The sequence below is a fragment of the Vombatus ursinus genome, unplaced genomic scaffold (genome assembly GCF_900497805.2).
Source record: "Vombatus ursinus unplaced genomic scaffold, bare-nosed wombat genome assembly UNPS02014810.1, whole genome shotgun sequence".
Classification (NCBI taxonomy): Eukaryota; Metazoa; Chordata; class Mammalia; order Diprotodontia; family Vombatidae; genus Vombatus; species Vombatus ursinus.
The window spans coordinates 16,393,910-16,413,477 of NW_020954588.1; the positions used below are offsets into that span (position 1 = coordinate 16,393,910).

A 19,568-nucleotide genomic window follows, 5' to 3' on the forward strand; every position below is an offset into this window, starting at 1 on the left:
AGAGAGAAAGGGAGGAGGAAGAGGAGGAAGAGAGAGACAGAGGGAGGGAAAGGGCGAGAGGAGAGAGAGAGAGAAGAGAGGGAAGGAGAAGAAAGAGAGGGAAGAAGAGGAATAGAGAGGGAGGGGGAGAGATGGGGGAAGGAAAAGGGAGAAAGGGGGGAGGAATAGAGGGAGGGAGGAGGAAGAAGAGGAGGAGGAGAGAGACAGACAGACACTGAGACAGAGAGGGAAAGAGTGAGAGGAGGGAGAGAGGGAGGGAAAGGGTGAGAGGAGAGAGAGGGAGGGAGGGAGGTTGGGGGCAGGGCAGATCTGTGATCCAGTTATTTAATTTGTCAAATATTTATTAAACACCAGTGTTAGAAGATGCCTCACTTGGCACCAGAGAATAAAAGCCAAAAATACGGTAGTCTCTTAATTAATCAACACGCATTTATTAAGTGCCTACTAAGTGCTAGGAACCTGTCTTAGGAACTGGATATAAAAAGGCAGAACTGAGACAGAGAACCTTCACAGAGCTTATGTTTCTTCAAGGGAGATGCCATACACATTTTAAGCACCCATGATCTCTACAAAGTCATTTTCTGGAAGTAGCATTGGCCTCTTGGGGGCACCAGGAAAGGTCTCAAGTAGGAGGACATGCCACTAGAGCTGAGCTTTAAAGAAGACTAGAGAATCCAAGAGGAGAGGAAGGGAAAGCCTGCTAGGAGGCACAGCTTATGCAAAGACACAGGGAGGGGATTTAGTGGATGGGGTTTGAAGAACCGAAAGAAGACCCGTTTGACTGGACTGTAGGGAAGGATGTGTCGTGTGCAAAGGAAGGTGGGAGCCAGAGTGAAAGGACTTTCAGTGCCAGAAGGATTAAGGAACCATAGGAATTCATTGGGCTTTCTCAAGGAACCCATATTCTGTGTTTAATTTAAATTAAATTTAAAAAAAGCACATACAAAATTAGCTTCAAGAAGTTTAGGGAGTGCATTTACTTATCAGGAAAGGTTCATGCACGAGGTGACGTTTGATTCAAGCCAGGAATTCGACAGGGCCAGTGGTTTGGCCAGTAACTGTCTTTGTGATCTTATGTAAGTTTATTCTCCACTGAGGTGGAGAATTGGACTTGGAAATATCTGAAATCCCCCTTAGTTTGAACATTCTGTGATTTTTCTCTGTGGTGCAGTAGAAAGCACAGTGGTTTGGAGTCGGGGGACTTGGGTTCAAATTCCACTTTTATCTCACTGCCTTTATGACTTTGAGCCTTAGGCCTCAGTTTCCTCATCTGTAAAATGAGGGCACTGGACCGGATGGCTTCTGTGGCCTGGATCTGTCATGCTAGACTTGCTTTTCCTCTTTATTTGGAGTAGTCCCTTTTTTCTTCCTTCATTTTGCCCTCTATTCCCTTCTTTGGCAAGCCTGAATATTTACCAGATGTGGAGCACAGGTTCACAGGTGAAGGTGTAGATTCAGGTTTTTCAAACATCATGATGAATGAATTACCTTCTTTGAAACAGGATGAACTCACTGCAGTCAATGTAAAACAAGGCTTCAATAACCAACCGGCCTTCTCTGGTGATGAGCATGGCTCCGCCAAGAATATCGTCATTAACCCATCCAAGGTAAGGCTCGGTCTTAAACTCAAGCTTCGTTTCTAAACCGTGGAGTGAGCAAAATTCTCTGTTTAGATATATGATTAAGTTTTGTCCAAGCAAATTTTTTTTATGTCCTAAAAATGAATCTCTCTAAACGATGGAGGGGCTGAGCTTAGTTCCGTGAGATGACTCTTCGTCAGGTGAGAGAGTGTTCGTCCAAAGCAGTGTCTCTCCAGCTCAACACAACCATTTTGGGAAATGTGATTGCCAGGAAAAGATGAGCAGTTAATGATTTCATGTTAGTGCCTTTGAAGAAATGGTCCTTAATACAGATTAAACAGAAAGGTTTCCCTGAGCGCTTATGTTCTGTAACTCATGGTATACTTCTGTTAACTTAAAGTCCTTTGATTCATAGTGGCCATGTGACTATGAATTCTACTTCTTGTGCTGGGTAGCTCTCTAAGGTTGCAAGTTAGAAAAGTCTCATAAATGGTATCAATGGAGGGAATGTCCAAGCTGGGAGTTCCCCACATTGAGGAAATCACAGGTTTAGAACAACAACAAAAAAGCAGTTTGTACTTGTTTCTGGGAGATTAAGAACACTTCTCAGAGGACTGGCCAAGCTTGTTTACCTGGTACGAACTATTTGTTCAGTTTCAGTTGAACGTGATATGTTCTTAATTATTAAAATACCAGTGTCAAGAAGAAGGAGGTTGTTATGGTTATAACAACCATCATTATTGAGATTCCTGGCACTGAAATATTTTGGTCCCTTTTAAGCTTTTTTATTCTCTAGAGTATAAAAAGTCAACTTTGTTACATTCTTAAGGCATTTGTGCAGTGGATAGAAGGCTGGACCTGGAGTCAGGAAAACATATCTTCCTGAGTTCAATCTGGCCTCCTGTACTTACTAGCTGTGTGACCCTGGGCAAGTCTCGTAATCCTGTTTGCCTCAGTTTCCTCATCTGTAAAATGAACTGGAGAAGGAAATGGCAAATCACTCCCCTATCTTTGTCAAGAAAACCCCAAATGGGGTGATGAAAAGTCGGATATAATTGACATGACTGAACTGAATGAATGTTTAATGTAAAAATAATGCTTTATAATGTTTAATGTACATTTATCCTCTCAATCTTCTCTGATTGTCCTGGCAACACAGGGAGGCTGGTGGGCTTGCCTTGCCCCTCCAGAGGCTCAGAGGGCTAGCAGAACTTGAACTTGGGCCTGGGTATTCTGACCTTGAGTTCAATGTTCTTTCTACCTACCAGTAATTATGGCATATCAGTCAGTCACTAAGCATTTATTAGGCACATACTGTGTGCCAAACACCTGAATTTCCAAGAAACATTTAGCCCAGTAGTTTGGAAATTTTGACCATGGAGATGGTTTTTGAATTCACAAAAATGTCACATCCCCCCATATGATAGTAAGACTTCGTATCTGATTGAGGAAATAGATGATGGCAAAAAACCAACCAACCAACCAGCCTACTATGGATTCACTACTATGATGCTTGTCAATGAAATTACATTTTTAAATCCCAGCAGCATATGTATTACGTTTGAAAAATAGCAATGCGCTATCTGTGTAGGACATAATATTTACTCAGCCTACAGAGAGTAGAGTTTTTATACTGAATCAAGCTGAATATCTTGTTGGAGCAAAGCATGGATCCACATGGCAATAGTTGGCCTGTGCAAGGATTTGTAGACCCTTTGAGTAACTCGCAATAGCCTCTAAGGAGTCTCTGTGTTTCCATAGATTGGGAACGGTTGTTTAACACACGTTCCCCTCCCCCCACTTCTGCCATTTCTTTGTTACCAAGACAATTCTTTAGTCTCTTAAAAAAGTACCTATTAAATTGGGGGAAATAAACACTTCCAATTAAATGTCAAAAATCATACTTTGGTCTCTCCTTATGCTCTCTTTAAATCTTCTACTTCCCAGAAAATGTTGCTTTCTACAGTATGCATCTGTTTAGAAGGTGTTCATAGGACCCAGGATGCATATGCAATTATACCGAGTTCCATTGGTATTATTAAGTCCATGGAATAAAGTGTAATTATAAAAAGCAAACAGCCCAAATTTTAATCACACACTAATCAAAAAGGATCACGGAATACCTACTTCACATCTTTTTAAAAAATTGCTCTTCTTTCATATTCAGGTAGAGAGATTTGGCTAATTGCTTACACCTGCACGCCAGTCTACAGACTAAATATTTATTGACTCATGAACATTAACTCAGATGATAATTCATCTTTTAAAAATTTGCACAGCTAAGGCTGTACGTCCTATTTGCTGTCACCTTCTGCTGTGTCTGGGGACACAGAGAGGGACTGGCCTACCTTTAAAAAAAAAAGTATCGGATAGGAGAGAGATGCATAAATAGACCTCTTGGGAAAATTGAAACAAGTTTATGTTTGTTGTTGTTATTGTTCAGCCATATCCAACTCTTTGTGACCCCATTTGGGGTGTTCTGGGAAGAGATACAGGAGTAGTTTCCCATTTCCTTCTCCCAACTCATTTTCAGATGAAGAAACTGAGGCCAACAGGTATAAGTGGCTTGCCCAGGGTCACATAGCTAGTAAGTATCTGAGGCCAGATTTGAACTCAGAAAGATCAATCTGTCCGACTCCAGTCCTGGTACCACCTAACAGCCCTGAGTTTATATAGTTTCATCCATTTCCAGTTATTATTCCATTTTGGTCTTTTTTTCCTGAACATTTCCAGATTTTAAAAAAAACCCCAATAATACAGAAATGAAGAAACAGCTCTGTGGGGCTTCTTCACACATTTTTGCAATGTTTGCAGTTATCATGTTGGCAGTATCATGAGAAACGAGTGTTGGTAAAATTGACAGGTCATTTGAAAATTTGGAGCATTGATAAGTTGTTTGCCATGAAAAGAAATTTTAAATTGCCTTTCACCAGTTTTCAGAATCCTTAATGTAAACACAGTTTTCTTTTTGAAAGAGTGATTACTAAAATAAATAAATAAATAAATAAATTGGGGGAGGGGAAGAAAGAGTGATTACTATGTGATTACTAGATTTTTTTCCATTACTGTTAAAACCCAAAATTCACGTTAGGATAAATATTCTCCTAGAGGGTGGGTGTAATTAACATTAATAAGAATGTCTAATGTGGTAAAGGAGGAAGGCTAGCTTTAGAGCAAAGGCAAAAGCCATTTACCTTTAAAATGTTCAAGACTTCCATTTTATCTTGCCCAATGCCTTTAAAGCCCCTCCCCTTTTTTTTTTCCTGGTGGAATAACTTATTTGTAATTTAGATTTCTAAATAACAAAGGTGATATGTGATGTTTAACGGAAATCCCAACTCTTTGCTTCCAGGGATTGACTCTTAATCCTATTATGTGATTGACTAAATTGGTGGCTTTTTTCAATCAAACTGTAACCACAAATTTTTAATATAGCAGGGTGCTTTTTCTTGTTCTTTAAACTTACTTTTCCCTTCTTTTCTCTCTTTTTTTTTCCCTTCCACCAGATTGGAGCTTATTTTAGCAGCATATTAGCAGAGAAACTGAAGCTAAATACTTTCCAGGACACAGGAAAGAAGAAACCACAAGTTAATGCTAAAGACAATTATTGGCTGGTGACTGCCCGATCCCAGAGCGCAATTCACAATTGGTTTTCAGATTTAGCAGGAAATAAACCACTCACTAACTTAGCAAAAAAGGTATTAGTTACTTTTTTTTTTCCACATTGCCTTAATATTTGGTTTTCATCAAAGTGGGGAAGCTCATAATGATGAAACTCCTCCTTCCCTCAAATAGGAGGTGGACTTTGTATATATATATATTTTTCCCCTTTTCCTAGTTTTGAACTGTGTGTCCCATATAGGGATTCTGTCTGAGACGAGAAGCTTCAGATAGAAACACAGTTTATATAGCCTACCGAAGGCAGAGAAGGAAGGACTTTGACGTCCAGAGCATGTATCAGGAACCCACCATTTCCGTGACTCAGATTCCTCGGTTCGAGAAGTCCTTGAAAGCAGAGCTAAGTGTGTACAACTAACTCTCCATGCTTTGTCGGCAACTCACTCCTCTTTAAAAGAAAGCATCTTGAGGTTCCTAGCTAAGTCAAGATTAAGGTTCTAGGTGCTCTTCATCTATGAAAGAGTGAAATGAGCCGAGTTTGCCAGGCTTGTTGGGTCCTTACCATTTCTTTTGATGAGTGTGCCTCAGAATGAACATTTTCTTGTCATGGGAAAAAAGACACACAGGATGAACAATCGTGTAGACCGATTGAAAGAAAATGTTCCTTAGAAGCTAGCTGAAGAGCTAGAAAGCTTTTTTTCTTGGTAAGCTTAGAAATGGCTTCCTTTATCTCTGACCTCTTGTATGGTTTTCCCAATGAGCCCATGGATTTCTTTGCAGTCTCCTCTAAAGCCTTTTTTTTTTGTCCAAGGTATGTCTGTCTTCTTAACTTTTCAGTGGCAGGCCTGGCACTGGCCCAAAGTAGAGAAGAGCTTCCTGGTGGGGTTTTTTCCTTTTTAAACAAAAATCCTTCCAAATAGGACTTGTTGCTTTTTCATTGGTCTTATTTTTGTTACCATGATAGGTTTCTGTGACCAGGCCCAACTGAAATATTTAAATGTATAAACTGACCTACCCAAAACAAGTCAGCTAATCAACATTTATTAAATACCTACTGTGCGCCAGGCACCTTGCTAAGTGTAAACTAAACCTACTCCTGTTCCCTTCCTTTTTGGATCACGTCACTAAAGCTTGTTGGACCGTTTGGCTTTGTCTTTTCCAGTGGTGAATAGTTTACCCAATGACTGCACTTCAGGCCAGGCTAATGTCATCCCGAGTGCGTTTTATTGTTTGCTTTCTCTCCACTAGGAATTCCTATGCCGTTTGTTGGTTAGCGCCTCCAACTCCTGCCTGGCCAATGTGGCATTCTTCTTAGCAGGTTTTCCTGTTCTGGAAGCATTGTAGACATATTTTTGATGCTCCCTAAACGCTCCTGCTGGCAAAGGGACGATGTACTTTGCATTAGAGGTATATTGTTCTAGGAGAGTCATCTTCTAGGAAGGAGGCAAATCCTGGAGCTGTTTGTTAGTCAATGTTCTTCTCTCTTTATTAGGAGCTGCTTACCCTGGCCAAATCAGGTGTTGTTCAGGTAAGCCCTGGCATTCCTTCTTTGCAAATTTATAGCTGTTTTCTTTGTAGAACCATTGAACATAGTTCAAAGTAGTCATTTCTTGAGCTTTTTTTTTTTTTAAAGAGCATTTTCAGTTGGCCTGAGCATCTGTTCCTCTTGGGATTGCAAAGTTATTCGTTCTCTGCATGTTCTTCATAAGTTTTTTTTTTGTTGTTGTTAATTTTTTTAAGTTATGGTATTGGCTTCTTGCATTTCTTCTAGAATTCTTCTTTCAGATAGCTTATGGCAGAAATCCTTGCCTTTCCTGCTGAGGTCATGAATCACCTTCCAACTCTGATCTGGGGTCTAATGTAGTTGGGGGTATGTGAAAAGATCAAATTTCCTAACTTGTTTTGCTGTCAGAATGAACCGTGTAAATTGCCAGGTGTTTTGCTTCCGAGAGATTGACAACTGCATGGTGGGAAGGGGACAGGGTTTTTTAATTGATAGATAGTAACAGCTGGGTTTTGACTGGGAGCCTTCCTTGCTGCTCTGGCGTACTATAGGGAATGTCTCTAAGTTTGGAAAACATCTGTAGTCTTCACTTATCCATTTCAGGTGGTCATCTGACAACTCTGACCTATGCTGGTGATCCGTTTTGGCCCCACTGGGGCAATAGATGATGCCAATGTGGAAAAATGTGGAAAGAGGAATGGGTAGGGAGAAGAGAGGGTTCTTCCATGGGAGGAAAACAATAGCTACATACTGGATGGTCTTAATTTCCTACTGTTATGTAGCTGCAGCTGTTACCTCCCTGAAAAACATTGATTTTATTTCACTTCGAGACAGTTATAATATTACTGTATTTTATTTAACTGTCTTGGAAGACAAGAAGGTATTTACGTATGCCAGATGATTGACTGAATCAAACAGATACCCTAAACTTTTGGCCAATTTTCTCTGTTAAAGATAGTTTCTGTCTCTGTAAGGAAGAGCAAAAATTTTGGTCCATGTGAATCTTTTCCTTCTGGTTTGTATGATTCTTGTGGTTTGGTTCAGCGCTGGCCGTAGCTATAAATTGGACAGAGCTGTTGATCTCTCTCTTCTTCCCTAATTATGTAACTTTCTTCTCATAAATGTGTGTATAAATATATGTATATTTCTTCTGAATTTTAAGCCCTCAAATTTAGCTAACTACTTCTCTTGGGAGATTGCTTGTGAGGGTAACATTAGAGTTTTGCCCAGGGCTATTATAATATCTCCTAGTCGTTCAGTTTTGTTGGCTGTTTCATCTAAATATTTAATATGTTGTATTAAATTTATCTTCTTCAGCTTTTAATCCTCCTGTCGATTGCTGTTGCAAAGAAATCGTTTAGGCTTTCCAGGAAAGATAGCATCAGTAATAACTCTCAGAGGTGGCAAACTTCTCCCGCTTTTGTTTGTCTATCTGCTCTGGATCTTGGTCCTAACACATTTTTTCTGTGTGCCTAACTGAGAAGCAGCCTGGCCTTTGACAGATATTTGACATGCCAAATATTGTGTTAGCGGAAATGGCGGGTCTGACCTTGGGATGAGTAAGCACGTGTTTTCCTGTAAAGGTCTTGAAAGATGTAGTCAGTGAACTGAGAAGCGGGTGCCCTTTAGACGAAACACTTCACAAAACGTCCTCCTAATCCTTGGCCAGATTCATTACAGGGGCCCAGAACCTGAAGCCTTATTCATTAGGCTCACATTCCATTTATTCCCTTTGGAGTTGTGGCTGCAAATTGGAGGGGATGGCCACTGAGGAGGAGAAGATGTGCCTGGCAGCCAGTTGACGGTTTTCAAACTTTTTTTTCCAAATGGAAAGAACCCTGGGCAATGGGAGAGACCTTAGGAGATCATCTTGTTTCTTTCCTTTTGTGGCTTTTGAAACCAAGGTGCTCATATTACTTTGTGACCTTCAGTAGTCCTAAGGAATAGTAGGGGAATGGGTGGAGGTGGGAAATGGAATAAACATTTGTATGCCCACTATACACCAGGCACTGTGTTGTGCACTTTACAGATACTATCTCATTTTATCCTCAAAACAACCCTGGGAGGTGGGTGCGGTTATTATCCCCTTTTTACAGTTGAAGGAAACTGAGGCAGATATAGGTTAAGTGACTTGCCCAGGGTCACATGTCTGAGGCTGGATTTTAACTCAGGGCTTCAGGACTCCAGGCCTGGTATCATGGGGTCATAGATTTAAAGCTAGAAGGGACCTCAGAAGCCTTATTTTACAGATTGGGAAACTGATACTTACTATGTTTGTGACTTGCCCAAGTTCACACAGAACATAAGTAGTAGCAAAAGTAAAATTTGAATCCAGGTCCTTTGACTATATTACCTCTTCTGAGACCGATGGGGCTTGTGTTTTTATTCTCTTCGTTTATACTAGGAGAAATTGTAGGGACTGATTGCTTAAATGATTGGTCCCAGTTTCACACAGGGAATGACAAAACCAGGAACCTTCTTACTTCAAGTTCTGTGCTCCTCTTTTTTTTAAAAAAAAAAAAACCTGTTCTGACCTTAGGACTTAGTGGGTCCGACCTGCTGTCACAGCTGAGTGGACTCAGTCGGCCCCGGTCTCTTGCTCTGGGTTAGTGAGTGGACTAGATTCTGGGGATAAGCAAATCCCTCCTAGGATTATCAGTACTAGAGACTTTGGGAAAGGATCACTAGCCCTTTCTACCAGCTCCCCTTTGCTTCTCTGTGTGCCGGGGCTCCAGCTCCCTCACTGGGTCTGAAAAGAAATAATAAACTTCCCTAAGCACCTGATTTAAATGAATAAATTAACTCCTCCATCATTTTTGTTTCATTTATACGCTGTATTTTCTATTTCAGTTTTTGTTAGGATTGCTGAGGTATCATTTTAGCATTTATGACTTCCATTGAGAGAAAGTGTGATTGAGTAGGCAGACAAAATGGCCTTGGGGTCAGGAAGACCTGGATTTCCTGCTCTGCCTCTGACAGAGACTGCCCGTGTCCCCATGGGCGAGTTACTGGGGCTCTCGGTGCCTCAGGAAAAATTCTACGACCAAGTTTCAGAGCAGGCACCTGTTGGCCGCTCTAGGTGTTTGTTCTATGGCAGTTCCTTATTCAATGTAATCACAGGTCTGGTCAACTCTTCCCTCTCCCCCAGTCCTAATAAGTGCTCTCATTTATGTGGAGCACTGGGTTCTTAGCTGTGGGGTCCATGGATTAACAAGGGAACAGATGTGTGTGTGGGGGTGTCTCTGAACTTGTTTTGGGGAAAGTATCAGATGTTTATTTCAATGTAATTGGTTTCCTTCGTAGCCCTATGCATTTTATTGTATGCATTTAAAAACATGATTCTGAAAAGGAGTCCATAGATTTCACTAGCTTTTATAGACCCTTTTCCAGGGTCCATAAAAGGTTAAGAACCCCAAAGTAGAAGTATCGTATACAAAGTATAAGTACGGATAAGGCTTACAAAATGCTTAGCTTACAGCTCTGTGAAGTATATCATGTAAGTGTTATTATCACGAGTTACAGAGGAGGGAACTGAGGCTAAGAAAGGTTAAATGACATAAAGTCACTCAGTGAAGTTAGTGGATTTAAACCCAAGCACCGAGGTGGACGCTGTTCATTACCCTTCCATATGAACCTCCTGCCTCCATATTAGTTAGCCTCCTGCTCTTCTACATTAGTGTTTGGCCCCTCCACATTAATGCTCAGCCCCTCCATATAAGCTTTCTTGCCTCTCCATATTAACCTTCAGGCTGCAGGCACCTTTGAAGTTTTTTGCATTCTGTGTGACTTAGGAAATACCAGTATTGCAAAGCGTTTGACAAGAAGTGTTTTTTTTTTGGAAAGTAAGACTTGGGGGGGGGGCGGGGTGGCGACAGCGGCACAGTTTTACACTTCAGCTCTAGTCTCGGGTTTATTTGAAATATTTCCCCTCTACTGTTGCTGATAAGACTCAGGTTTTAGCATCTATGTGAGTTATGAGAAAATTCACAAACATTTTTTCTCATTTTCAAAATGGGTTTGGAGGGGCAGCTAGCTGGCGCAGTGGATAGAGCTGTAGCCCGGAAGTCAGGAGGACCTGAGTTCAAATTCAGCCTGAGACCAAACACTTGACCCTGGGCAAGTCACTTAACCCCAATTGCCTAAAATAAATAAATAAATGAATAAATAAATAAATAAATAACAACAAACAAAATGGGTTTGGGTTATATTTTTGGGGGGATGAATCTGTATGTCAATTTTGTAGGTTAGTGTCTTGTTCAGGGTCCTATGGCTAGTTTAGTGCAGAGCTGACCCTGGAACTCAGGTGTTCCCACCCGCATTTCAGTAGGCTTTGAATTCTACTGGGCTGTTCCTCTGGACAAAAGTAAGAACTTCATTCCTAGTTAAAACCTCTTGACAAATCTACTAGCAGTTGCTGAATTTTCATCCCATTCACTGTTCCCTTGCAAGTAAGTAAATTTCATTTTTGACTTGTCTTTTCCCCCACCCCCTTTTGCTCCTTCTTTCCTTAGAAATAGATTTGGAGTCAAACCTGAGTTTGAAACTTACTACTGTGTGACCTAGTGGGTGACCTGGTCCTCCAGGGACCCTCAGTCTCCTTCTGTATAAAATTAAGGGGCTGGAAGAGATGAACACCAAGGTCCCTTCCAGCTCTGAATTTTAAATCTTCTGAATATTATAAATATTGATTTCTTTTTCTCCCTCTTTTTAAGGTTCCTATCCTTAGCAAAAAGGAGGATGTTTTTGCATATTTAGCAAAATATTCAGTGCCATTGCTTCGGGCAGCATGGTTGATCAAGATGACATGTGCCTATTATTCTGCTATTTCTGAGGCTAAGATTAAGAAGCGCCAGGCAACTGATCCGAATATGGGTGAGTTATTGACTGCAATTCCTCAATTTTTTCATTCAGCAAATGTTTAGATTTTCCTGTGCTGCTAGGTCCTGTGCATGGTACCCAAAAAAGTTAGGTTATTGTTTTCTCCAACTGTTCAAGTTTAGTCTCGAAAAACAAAAACACCCTATAGCTTCTAGGTAAAGATGCTTTGTTTACATTGATGTCATTTCGTAATAACTGCCCCAAATTGAACTATCCATTGTAATTAAAAATACAATTAAAACAAAAAACAGCTCAACGAATTGACTGTATCTGACGACTTATGTCTCACTCCCCACCTGTAGTCTGCCAGCTCTCCGAGAAGAGGGAGATGAATTTTATCATCTGTCCTCTGGAGTCAAGATTGGCCATTGCTTTGATATGACTCCTGGTATTTTTGAGTACTGTTTTCCTTTACATTATTGTGACCAGGATATAAATTGTTCTCTTGATTCTGCTTATTTTGTGCTGCATCAGTTTATACACGTCTTGCCATTTCTCAGAGTTGTTCCTCTTTGTTGTTTCTTATCGTGTAGAAGTATTTCATTCATATACTGTAATTTGTTCAGCTGTTCCTTAATTGACAGGCTCTCATTTTTATTTCCAGTTTTTGCTACCATAAAAAGCGCTACTATAAATATTTTTGTACATAGGGGACCTTTCTCTGTCTTTGACTTTCTTCAAGCCCACTAGTGGTATGGTAGGTGGTAGGTCATAAGTATTTGAATCATTCTCTATAGTTCCAAATTGTTTTCCACAGTAGTTAGACAGATTTATAGCTCCATTAAATGTGTTAAAATGCCTGCCTTCACACAGCCTCTCCAACATAAACCAAATCCCTCTTTGTCACCTTTGCTGATTGTGAGATACACTTTAGTCACTTTAATTTTAATTATTAATGATTTGGGGCATTTTTTCAATCGGTTGTTGATCATTTGTATTATTGTTCCCAAAGCTATTTGTACACATCCTTTGACCACTTATCTCTTAGTGATATTAGAGATATTTGATTCAATTTTCCCCGCATATCAACAGTTTCTCTTCTCATATGTCTACCTTAATCCTCAGAGCAGAAGGTTATGACTGTCTTAAATTAAGTATGAAACTGCCATGGCTATACAGGCTAAGATTATTATTAGATGTCTTCTTTAGTCTGGAAAGTCTGAAGTAATCACGAAGAAGATAGATGGGAGAACATAGATTGTTTCGTTTTGTTTTTTTAATTTGATGAGGCAATTGGGGTGAAATGACTTGCCCACAGTCACACAGCTAGTAAGTGTTATGTGTCAGGAGAATATGGATTGTTCGCCAAATTCTGAAGTTCTAATATGAGCTACAAAGCTGCCTCTGTGGAGAGAACCTATATTTTTAGAGGGAAAAAATGATTATTCCAGCTGGTGGCAAACAACAATAATAACAAATAATTGATAAACTGATACTTTGACATGTAATCAACCTATGGCTCTTTTTAACTTCTCACTGTGACCAAGTCCAAGGGATGATACTTTCTTTGTATCCCTGGCACTTAGCATAGTACCTGGCATGTAGTAGTAGGTGCTTAATGTTTTTTTGACTGACTTGACTGAAATATCCTATTAGATGCCCCTTTGTCACTGCTTTTCCTCAAAAAGACTATCCTTGATTTTCATTTTAACCTAATTTCACCTGGATACAAATAGTGATTGGCAGAAGACAATGTACTGAATTGGAAAGAATCAAGAGTCAAGAGTCTTAGGTTGTAGCTCATTTGCTCTATGATGTATGAATGTATGGTCACATATACTTCTCCCACATTATCCACTTTCCCCAAAGAGTTCTTTGGTGCTGCCATCACTATGGAGTGGATGGCCCATGGGTAGGACCCAATGTAACAGTCTTTTTGTTCCTCTACTCAACCTTTTGAAGAATTCCTGAGGAATTGAAGGACTCTACCAGAAGAGAGGAAGCCTCCGTGTTCCTGCTGCAGTGACTGTACCATGAGGTCTATCCAGAACAGGAAGGAGAGTGACGGGGTCATTTTGGCAGAACTTTGGAAGTTTGGTTAGGAAGGAAAAATCACTAAGCTGGGCTGGGTAAAGGGAGATCAGTGAAACACCTGCATTTGGGAAGAGATATATAAGTGACTAATGACAGAGAATCTTCGTGCACAGGACATACCAGATCAATGAAATAGCATAAGCCCTCAATTAAATTCTTTTGATATTGGATACATTTGCTTTAGGGACATAAACAAAAGGATATTCGAATGGAATGTTTAAAGCTTAAAAGACATTTCGATTATTTTTTTTTTGTGGATCTTTGATTGGGATGCATTCCTCCCCCCAATCCCTAAGTCAGCAGTAAGCATTTATTAAGCACCTGCTATATCCCAGGCACTGTGTTAAGTCATGGGGCTACAAAGAAATGCAAAACAGGCCTTGTTCTCAAGGGACTCACAATTTAATGGGGGAAACCGCATGTAAACAGCTACATACATTAGAGATAATCACAAGGCAAAGTCATTAGCGTCAGGTGGGCTAGAGGAAGGCTTCTTGAATAAGGTGGGACTTTAGTAGAGACTTAAAGGAAGTCAGGGACACCAGGAGACAGATGAGGAAGGAGAAAATTCCAGGCATAGTAGATAGTCAATGACCCTGTTACGACCCTAAAGTGTTTTTGTCTTTTCTCAAAATTTTGTTTATATTTCCATTTTTACGTGACCTTCCAAAGAGAACTTCCCTTTCTTCATAACAAGAATAAAAAAAGAGAGTAAAATAAAAAGTTCAATAAAACCAAACTTTCAATCTTGTTTGACAATACATGTAATAGTTCACACCTATAAATCTCTTACCTCTGTAAAGAAGGGAAAAATGTGCATTTTTTGAGTTTCTTTCTTTCTCTCCTTTCTTCTTTTTAGTTTTCAACATTTTCACTTTTATTAAGTTTAAGTTCCAAATTTTCCCCCCTCCCTCCTCTCCCCCTTCCCCAAGACGGTATGTAATCTGATATAGGCTACACACGTACAATCATATTAAACATATTTCCACATTAGTCATGTCGTGAAAGAAGAATCAAAACAAAAAGGAAAAACCACAAGAAAGAAAAAAAAAGAGAGAAAATAATGTGCTTCAATCTGCATTCAGACTCCATAATTCTTTCTCTGGATGTGGATAGCATTTTCCTTCTTGAGTCTTTTGGAATTAAGAATGTGCATTTTCTCAACCCTCTTCAAGTATTTTTTCCGCTCTGTATCTGGGCAGAACTATACCTAAACTACTCCAGATAAATGGGATTCTGTCCCATTTTCAAACATCTCCAAGGATTCTGAAACCTGGTTTTCTAGTACTTCATACATCTGGTGGGTTTTTAAATTCTCAGGGCAAATACTCTCTTTTCTGACATAGATAGATTTCTTACCCATGTGCGATTATTGGCCATCTTTTCACATAAATTCTTCAAAGAGATTCCACCTGAATCTCTGGAGTATTTCCTAATACTGATGTGGGAGATGGGGTACCAGTGCACTGCTCTGGTACATTGTTGTTCCTCATTTTTGCTCCCTGACTTACCCTCCTCCCATTGGCCTTGAGATGTCTCATATGTCCACGTTGCTGCCCACAACCTGTTGCTTTTACCTATTACATTGCTCTTCTTGGTGTTCCTCGAGCTGGACACTCTATCCACATGCCTTTTTCACTGGTGGCCCCCCATTGCCTGGAATCCTTTCCCCTCCTTTCCTCTGCTTCCTGGCTTCTTTGGCTTCCTTGGCTTCCTTCTTGACTCAGTTCAAATCCCACTTTCTACAGGAGTCATGCCTGCTACTAGTTCTATCTCTCTAAGGCTACCTTCTGTTTAGTGTATATATCTTGTTAGTACATGGTCATTTGCATGTTGTCTCCCTCGTTAGAATTTGAGCTCCTTGTAGGCAGGGACCATATTTTTGCCTTCTTTTCATATCCCCAATGCTTAGCAGCATACCTGGCACATATTAAGTACTTAAGAATGCTTGTTGAAGGGGCAGCAAGGTGGCGTAGTGGATAGAGCTCCAGCCTTGGAGTCAGGAGGATCTGAGTTCAAATCTGGCCTCAGACTCTTGACACTTATTAGCTGTGTGACCCTGAGCAAGTCACTTAACCCAGATTGCCTCACCCCCCCAAAAAAAATGCTTGTTGACTTAATGACTATTAGTAGAAATAATAAAATGATAGGACTGATTACGTCTGCAAAATCAATCATTATCATAGTCACATCTTACAGCTGTGGTGATTTTACTTCTGACCATCTTGTTAGTTTGTAAGGGGTGTGGGCTGGTTCCCTGTCTGCCTTAGGAGAATAGGACCTTTCTTTGTCCTCAAAAGAGGAAAATCAGCTCATGGAAAAAGAGCTGAGGAATGACTTACCAATGACGGTGACTTTAAACAGTATCTGGAATGAGAGAGATGACCCTGCCACTGCACTCTGTCTTGTTTAGACCCCATTTGGACTACTGTGCTCAGTTTGTAATCATATTTTAAGAGAGAGATTGAAAACACTCTAACATGCATATAGGATGGTGCCCAAGATGGTGAAGGGTCTGGCTGAAGGAACCAGGGGCATTTAATCTAGACTCAAGAAGATATTGGGGGATGGAGGTAGGCATGGCAGCTCATTTTCAAATATTTGAAAGGATTTAGAAAAGCCAGGGGGTGGAGTCAGAAAGAGGACCAATGTTTGGAAGTTACAGGAAGACAGATTTTGCATCATTCATAAGACTAAAGAAATAACCATCCCTCCTCTTATTAGGTAGTGAGCTCTGTGTCACTGCCAGTGTTCAGACTGGCTAGATGGTGACCTGTCAGGGATATTGTATAGGTGCATAAGAAGGGTTTAGACTGATTACCTCTATGATCCCTTTCAGCACTAAGATTCTCTGCTTCTCTAATTCTTAACTAGAGTAGAAGAGATTGGTCTTCTGTCTTTTAAAATTCATGTAAGTAGGAGTAACTAACCAAGGTTGTACCTAACTATACTCTTCTGGACTCCTCCATCATAAATCTCTTTATCCTAGAAGATCACTTCAGCCCTGGAACTCATACCTTGGAAATACCTCTGCCCCTGGGTCCTCTCCCTCTGATTGGAGGGTGGATAGCTTTTCTCTACACCTCCGTTTAGGGAGGGAGCCCAGCCCAGCCATCTCTTCATTTCTTACTCAACTGTACTCACATGGATTTCACCATCATAACCCTAGCTTGGTAACTTCCCTCTTGCCCACCCCCCAACCTTTTTTCCACTTCCTTTTGTGTGTCTTCCTCCATTAGAATGGAAGCGCCTTCAGGCCAAAGATTGTCTTTTGCCTTTCTTTCCATCCCAGTACTTAAAAGAGTGCTTAAAAGAGTGAGTGCTTAAAAAAATGTTTATTGACCAACTGAAAAGCTTGCCCATTGTACTTTGTGGGCTGGTGAAATCTTTGCTCTGTGACATTGTGGGTTCTTCCTCTCCATTGTTCCTCAATGAAAACTTGAGCTAGAAAGAACTGGAAACCAACATAGAGAATTTACTACAAATTAAGAAGATGAATTTCATGAATCAGTGGTAAGGTCTCCTGACAGTTAACATCACAGATCAGCAGAGAGGTAACACAAACCTAGTTGTATTTTTCTCACTTCATTAGTATCAGGAATGCTATATTTGACTTTTCAAGGGCTGAAATATTTTAGTAGGTCAGAGGAAAAATCAATAAATGTACTTAGGAGAATTGCTAGTGGGGCTAAATTTTGGAAGGAAGGGCTATTAATAGTCCATCTTTATTTAAGTAACATTCATTAAATGTGAACCAGGGTTTAGAGAGGCAATATGAGGGGAGGGGGTGTGCTTGCTTATTAAAGGATCCTGTTTAAATGGGGAATTGAGCTGTGAAGTGAAGGCCAGCTGGAGGAAGGTCAAGAAGGGTCTGGTCAAGCTAGGACTTTGAAGGCTAGGAAGGTGTCAGAGATCAGGCTGGTGAGCTGGTACAGTACCATCCCCTGATCTTAATATAAGCTTTAAGGTTTGCTGAACACTTTCCATATATTTTTGTCATTTTTCCATATATTTTGTTGTTCAGTCGTTTCAGTCATGTTTGACTTTTAGTGACTTCATTTGGGGTTTTCTTGGCAGAGATACTAGAGTAGTTTGCCATTTCCTTCTCTAGCTCATTTTACAGATGAGGAAACTGAGGCAAGCAGGATTAAACGACTCGAACAGTGTCATACAGCTAGTAAGTGTTTGAGGCCGGATTTGAACTTGACAATGCTTTATCTAACTTTTGGGCCAGAAAAACTTGCATTAAGAAGATTTGCCGTATCTGAACTCAGGTCTTCCTGACTCCGGGGTCAATGCACTGCACAACTTAGCTGCCCTGGTTGCACCATTTCCAAGACAGGTTGTGACATAACTGTCTCAGTGAATTCCTGGACTAAAATATTCCGTGTCCACTACTGTGCATGGCACACAGTAGGAACATAATAAATGTTTGTTGTCTCACTATATGTATTGTCTTCTATTAGAATGTAAATTCCTTAAGGGCAGGGACTATCTTTTGTATTGTATACACAAGGCTCTGTGCTTGGTACATTACAAGCATTTAATAAATGCTTTTCATTGGTTCATTTTCCTCTAAACCTTTCCTAACTCCTAGGTCACCATCCTTTCCCTACCCACACCCTTTTTATACCTGATCACTCCTTAATTGGTTGCTTTATCTTTGACATCTTCCTAAGTTTCCTTCAAGGAAATTATATAGGACAGTGGGAAATGTTTGTCTTCTGGAGGCAGCAGCCATAATGTAGGTAAGCTGTGAGGCCAGGAGTATGTACAAATGGCTGTTTGCATTAAATCATGCAGACTTCTGCAGATCAGTCTCCAAGAACAGATTCTAGCCTTTTACTTTGATGGGCAAAGATCCCACTCTATACATCTGGGGCAGGAATGACTATGGTGATTGTTCTTCAGCTTTTAAGTGTTTTCAATGAAAATGGGCTTTATTTCCTTGAAATAGGAACATGTTTTATTTTCAGTTCTGCCATTCAGAGTTTGAGAAGAGAGATAAAGTACTGCTATTTGATTGTTTTGTAAGGACTTAAAAAAAGAAAGGCCATGTGGAAATCAGCCTTGCGTGAAATCTTGATGTGAAAATTCTGAGTACAGAATCTTAGTTATCAATATGCATGGTGTTCTAGAATACCAGAGCACTTTTGAGGTAGATGAGATGGATTTATCCCTCAGAGGCTGATAGTAGAAAAAGTCTTAACTGGTACAGTATATATACCAAAAGGAGAGAATTCAATTCAACAAATATTAAGAGCCTGTATATGTGTACATATATATATATATACACACACACACACACACATATACATACATACATATATACATATACATACATACATATATACACATACATACATACATATACACACACACACACATATATATATTTTTATATATATATGTATACATTAAGAGCCTGTGCTCCACATGGAGGTTACAAAAACAAAAATTGAAAAAGTACCTGCCTTCGAAATGGCTGCATTTCACAGGAATGTAAGCATTTATTCAAGTGAATTTTATATATATATATATATATATATGTATAATATGTATATTATGTATATTATATATAATGTATATATGTATATAATATTTTATTTTTCCCCCAATTACATGATGAAACAAAAAATTTAAAACTTTTTAAAAAAAGTTTTTTTGAGTTCAAAATTTTATTCCTCTCTCCCCTCCCCTCTCCCTGTGATGGTAACCAATCTGATATGGTTTATACATGTGTACTCACATAAAACATTTTCGTATTAGTCATTTTGTACAAAAAGACTCGAATTTAAAAAAAAAAGAATCAACAAAAAAAAAGTAAAAAATATTCAAGTGAATTTTTTTTTTTTTTGGTAAGGCAGTTGGGGTTAAGTCACTTGCCCAGTCACACAGCTAGTGAGTGTTATGTGTCTGAGGTCAGATTTGAACTCAGGGCCTCTATTCCCCGT

General features: G+C 39.8%; 1 protein-coding gene across 1 annotated transcript in view; it reads left to right on the forward strand.

The window, feature by feature from the left end:
* The window catches only part of MED12L (mediator complex subunit 12 like), a 385,357-nt gene that overhangs the window by 34,185 nt on the left and 331,604 nt on the right, over positions 1-19,568 (forward strand). Inside the window, exons 2-4 of the mRNA XM_027875724.1 lie at positions 1,503-1,607; positions 5,087-5,278; positions 11,415-11,574. Coding sequence (XP_027731525.1) covers positions 1,503-1,607; positions 5,087-5,278; positions 11,415-11,574 — 457 coding nt within the window. The remainder of the gene's footprint in view (positions 1-1,502; positions 1,608-5,086; positions 5,279-11,414; positions 11,575-19,568) is intronic.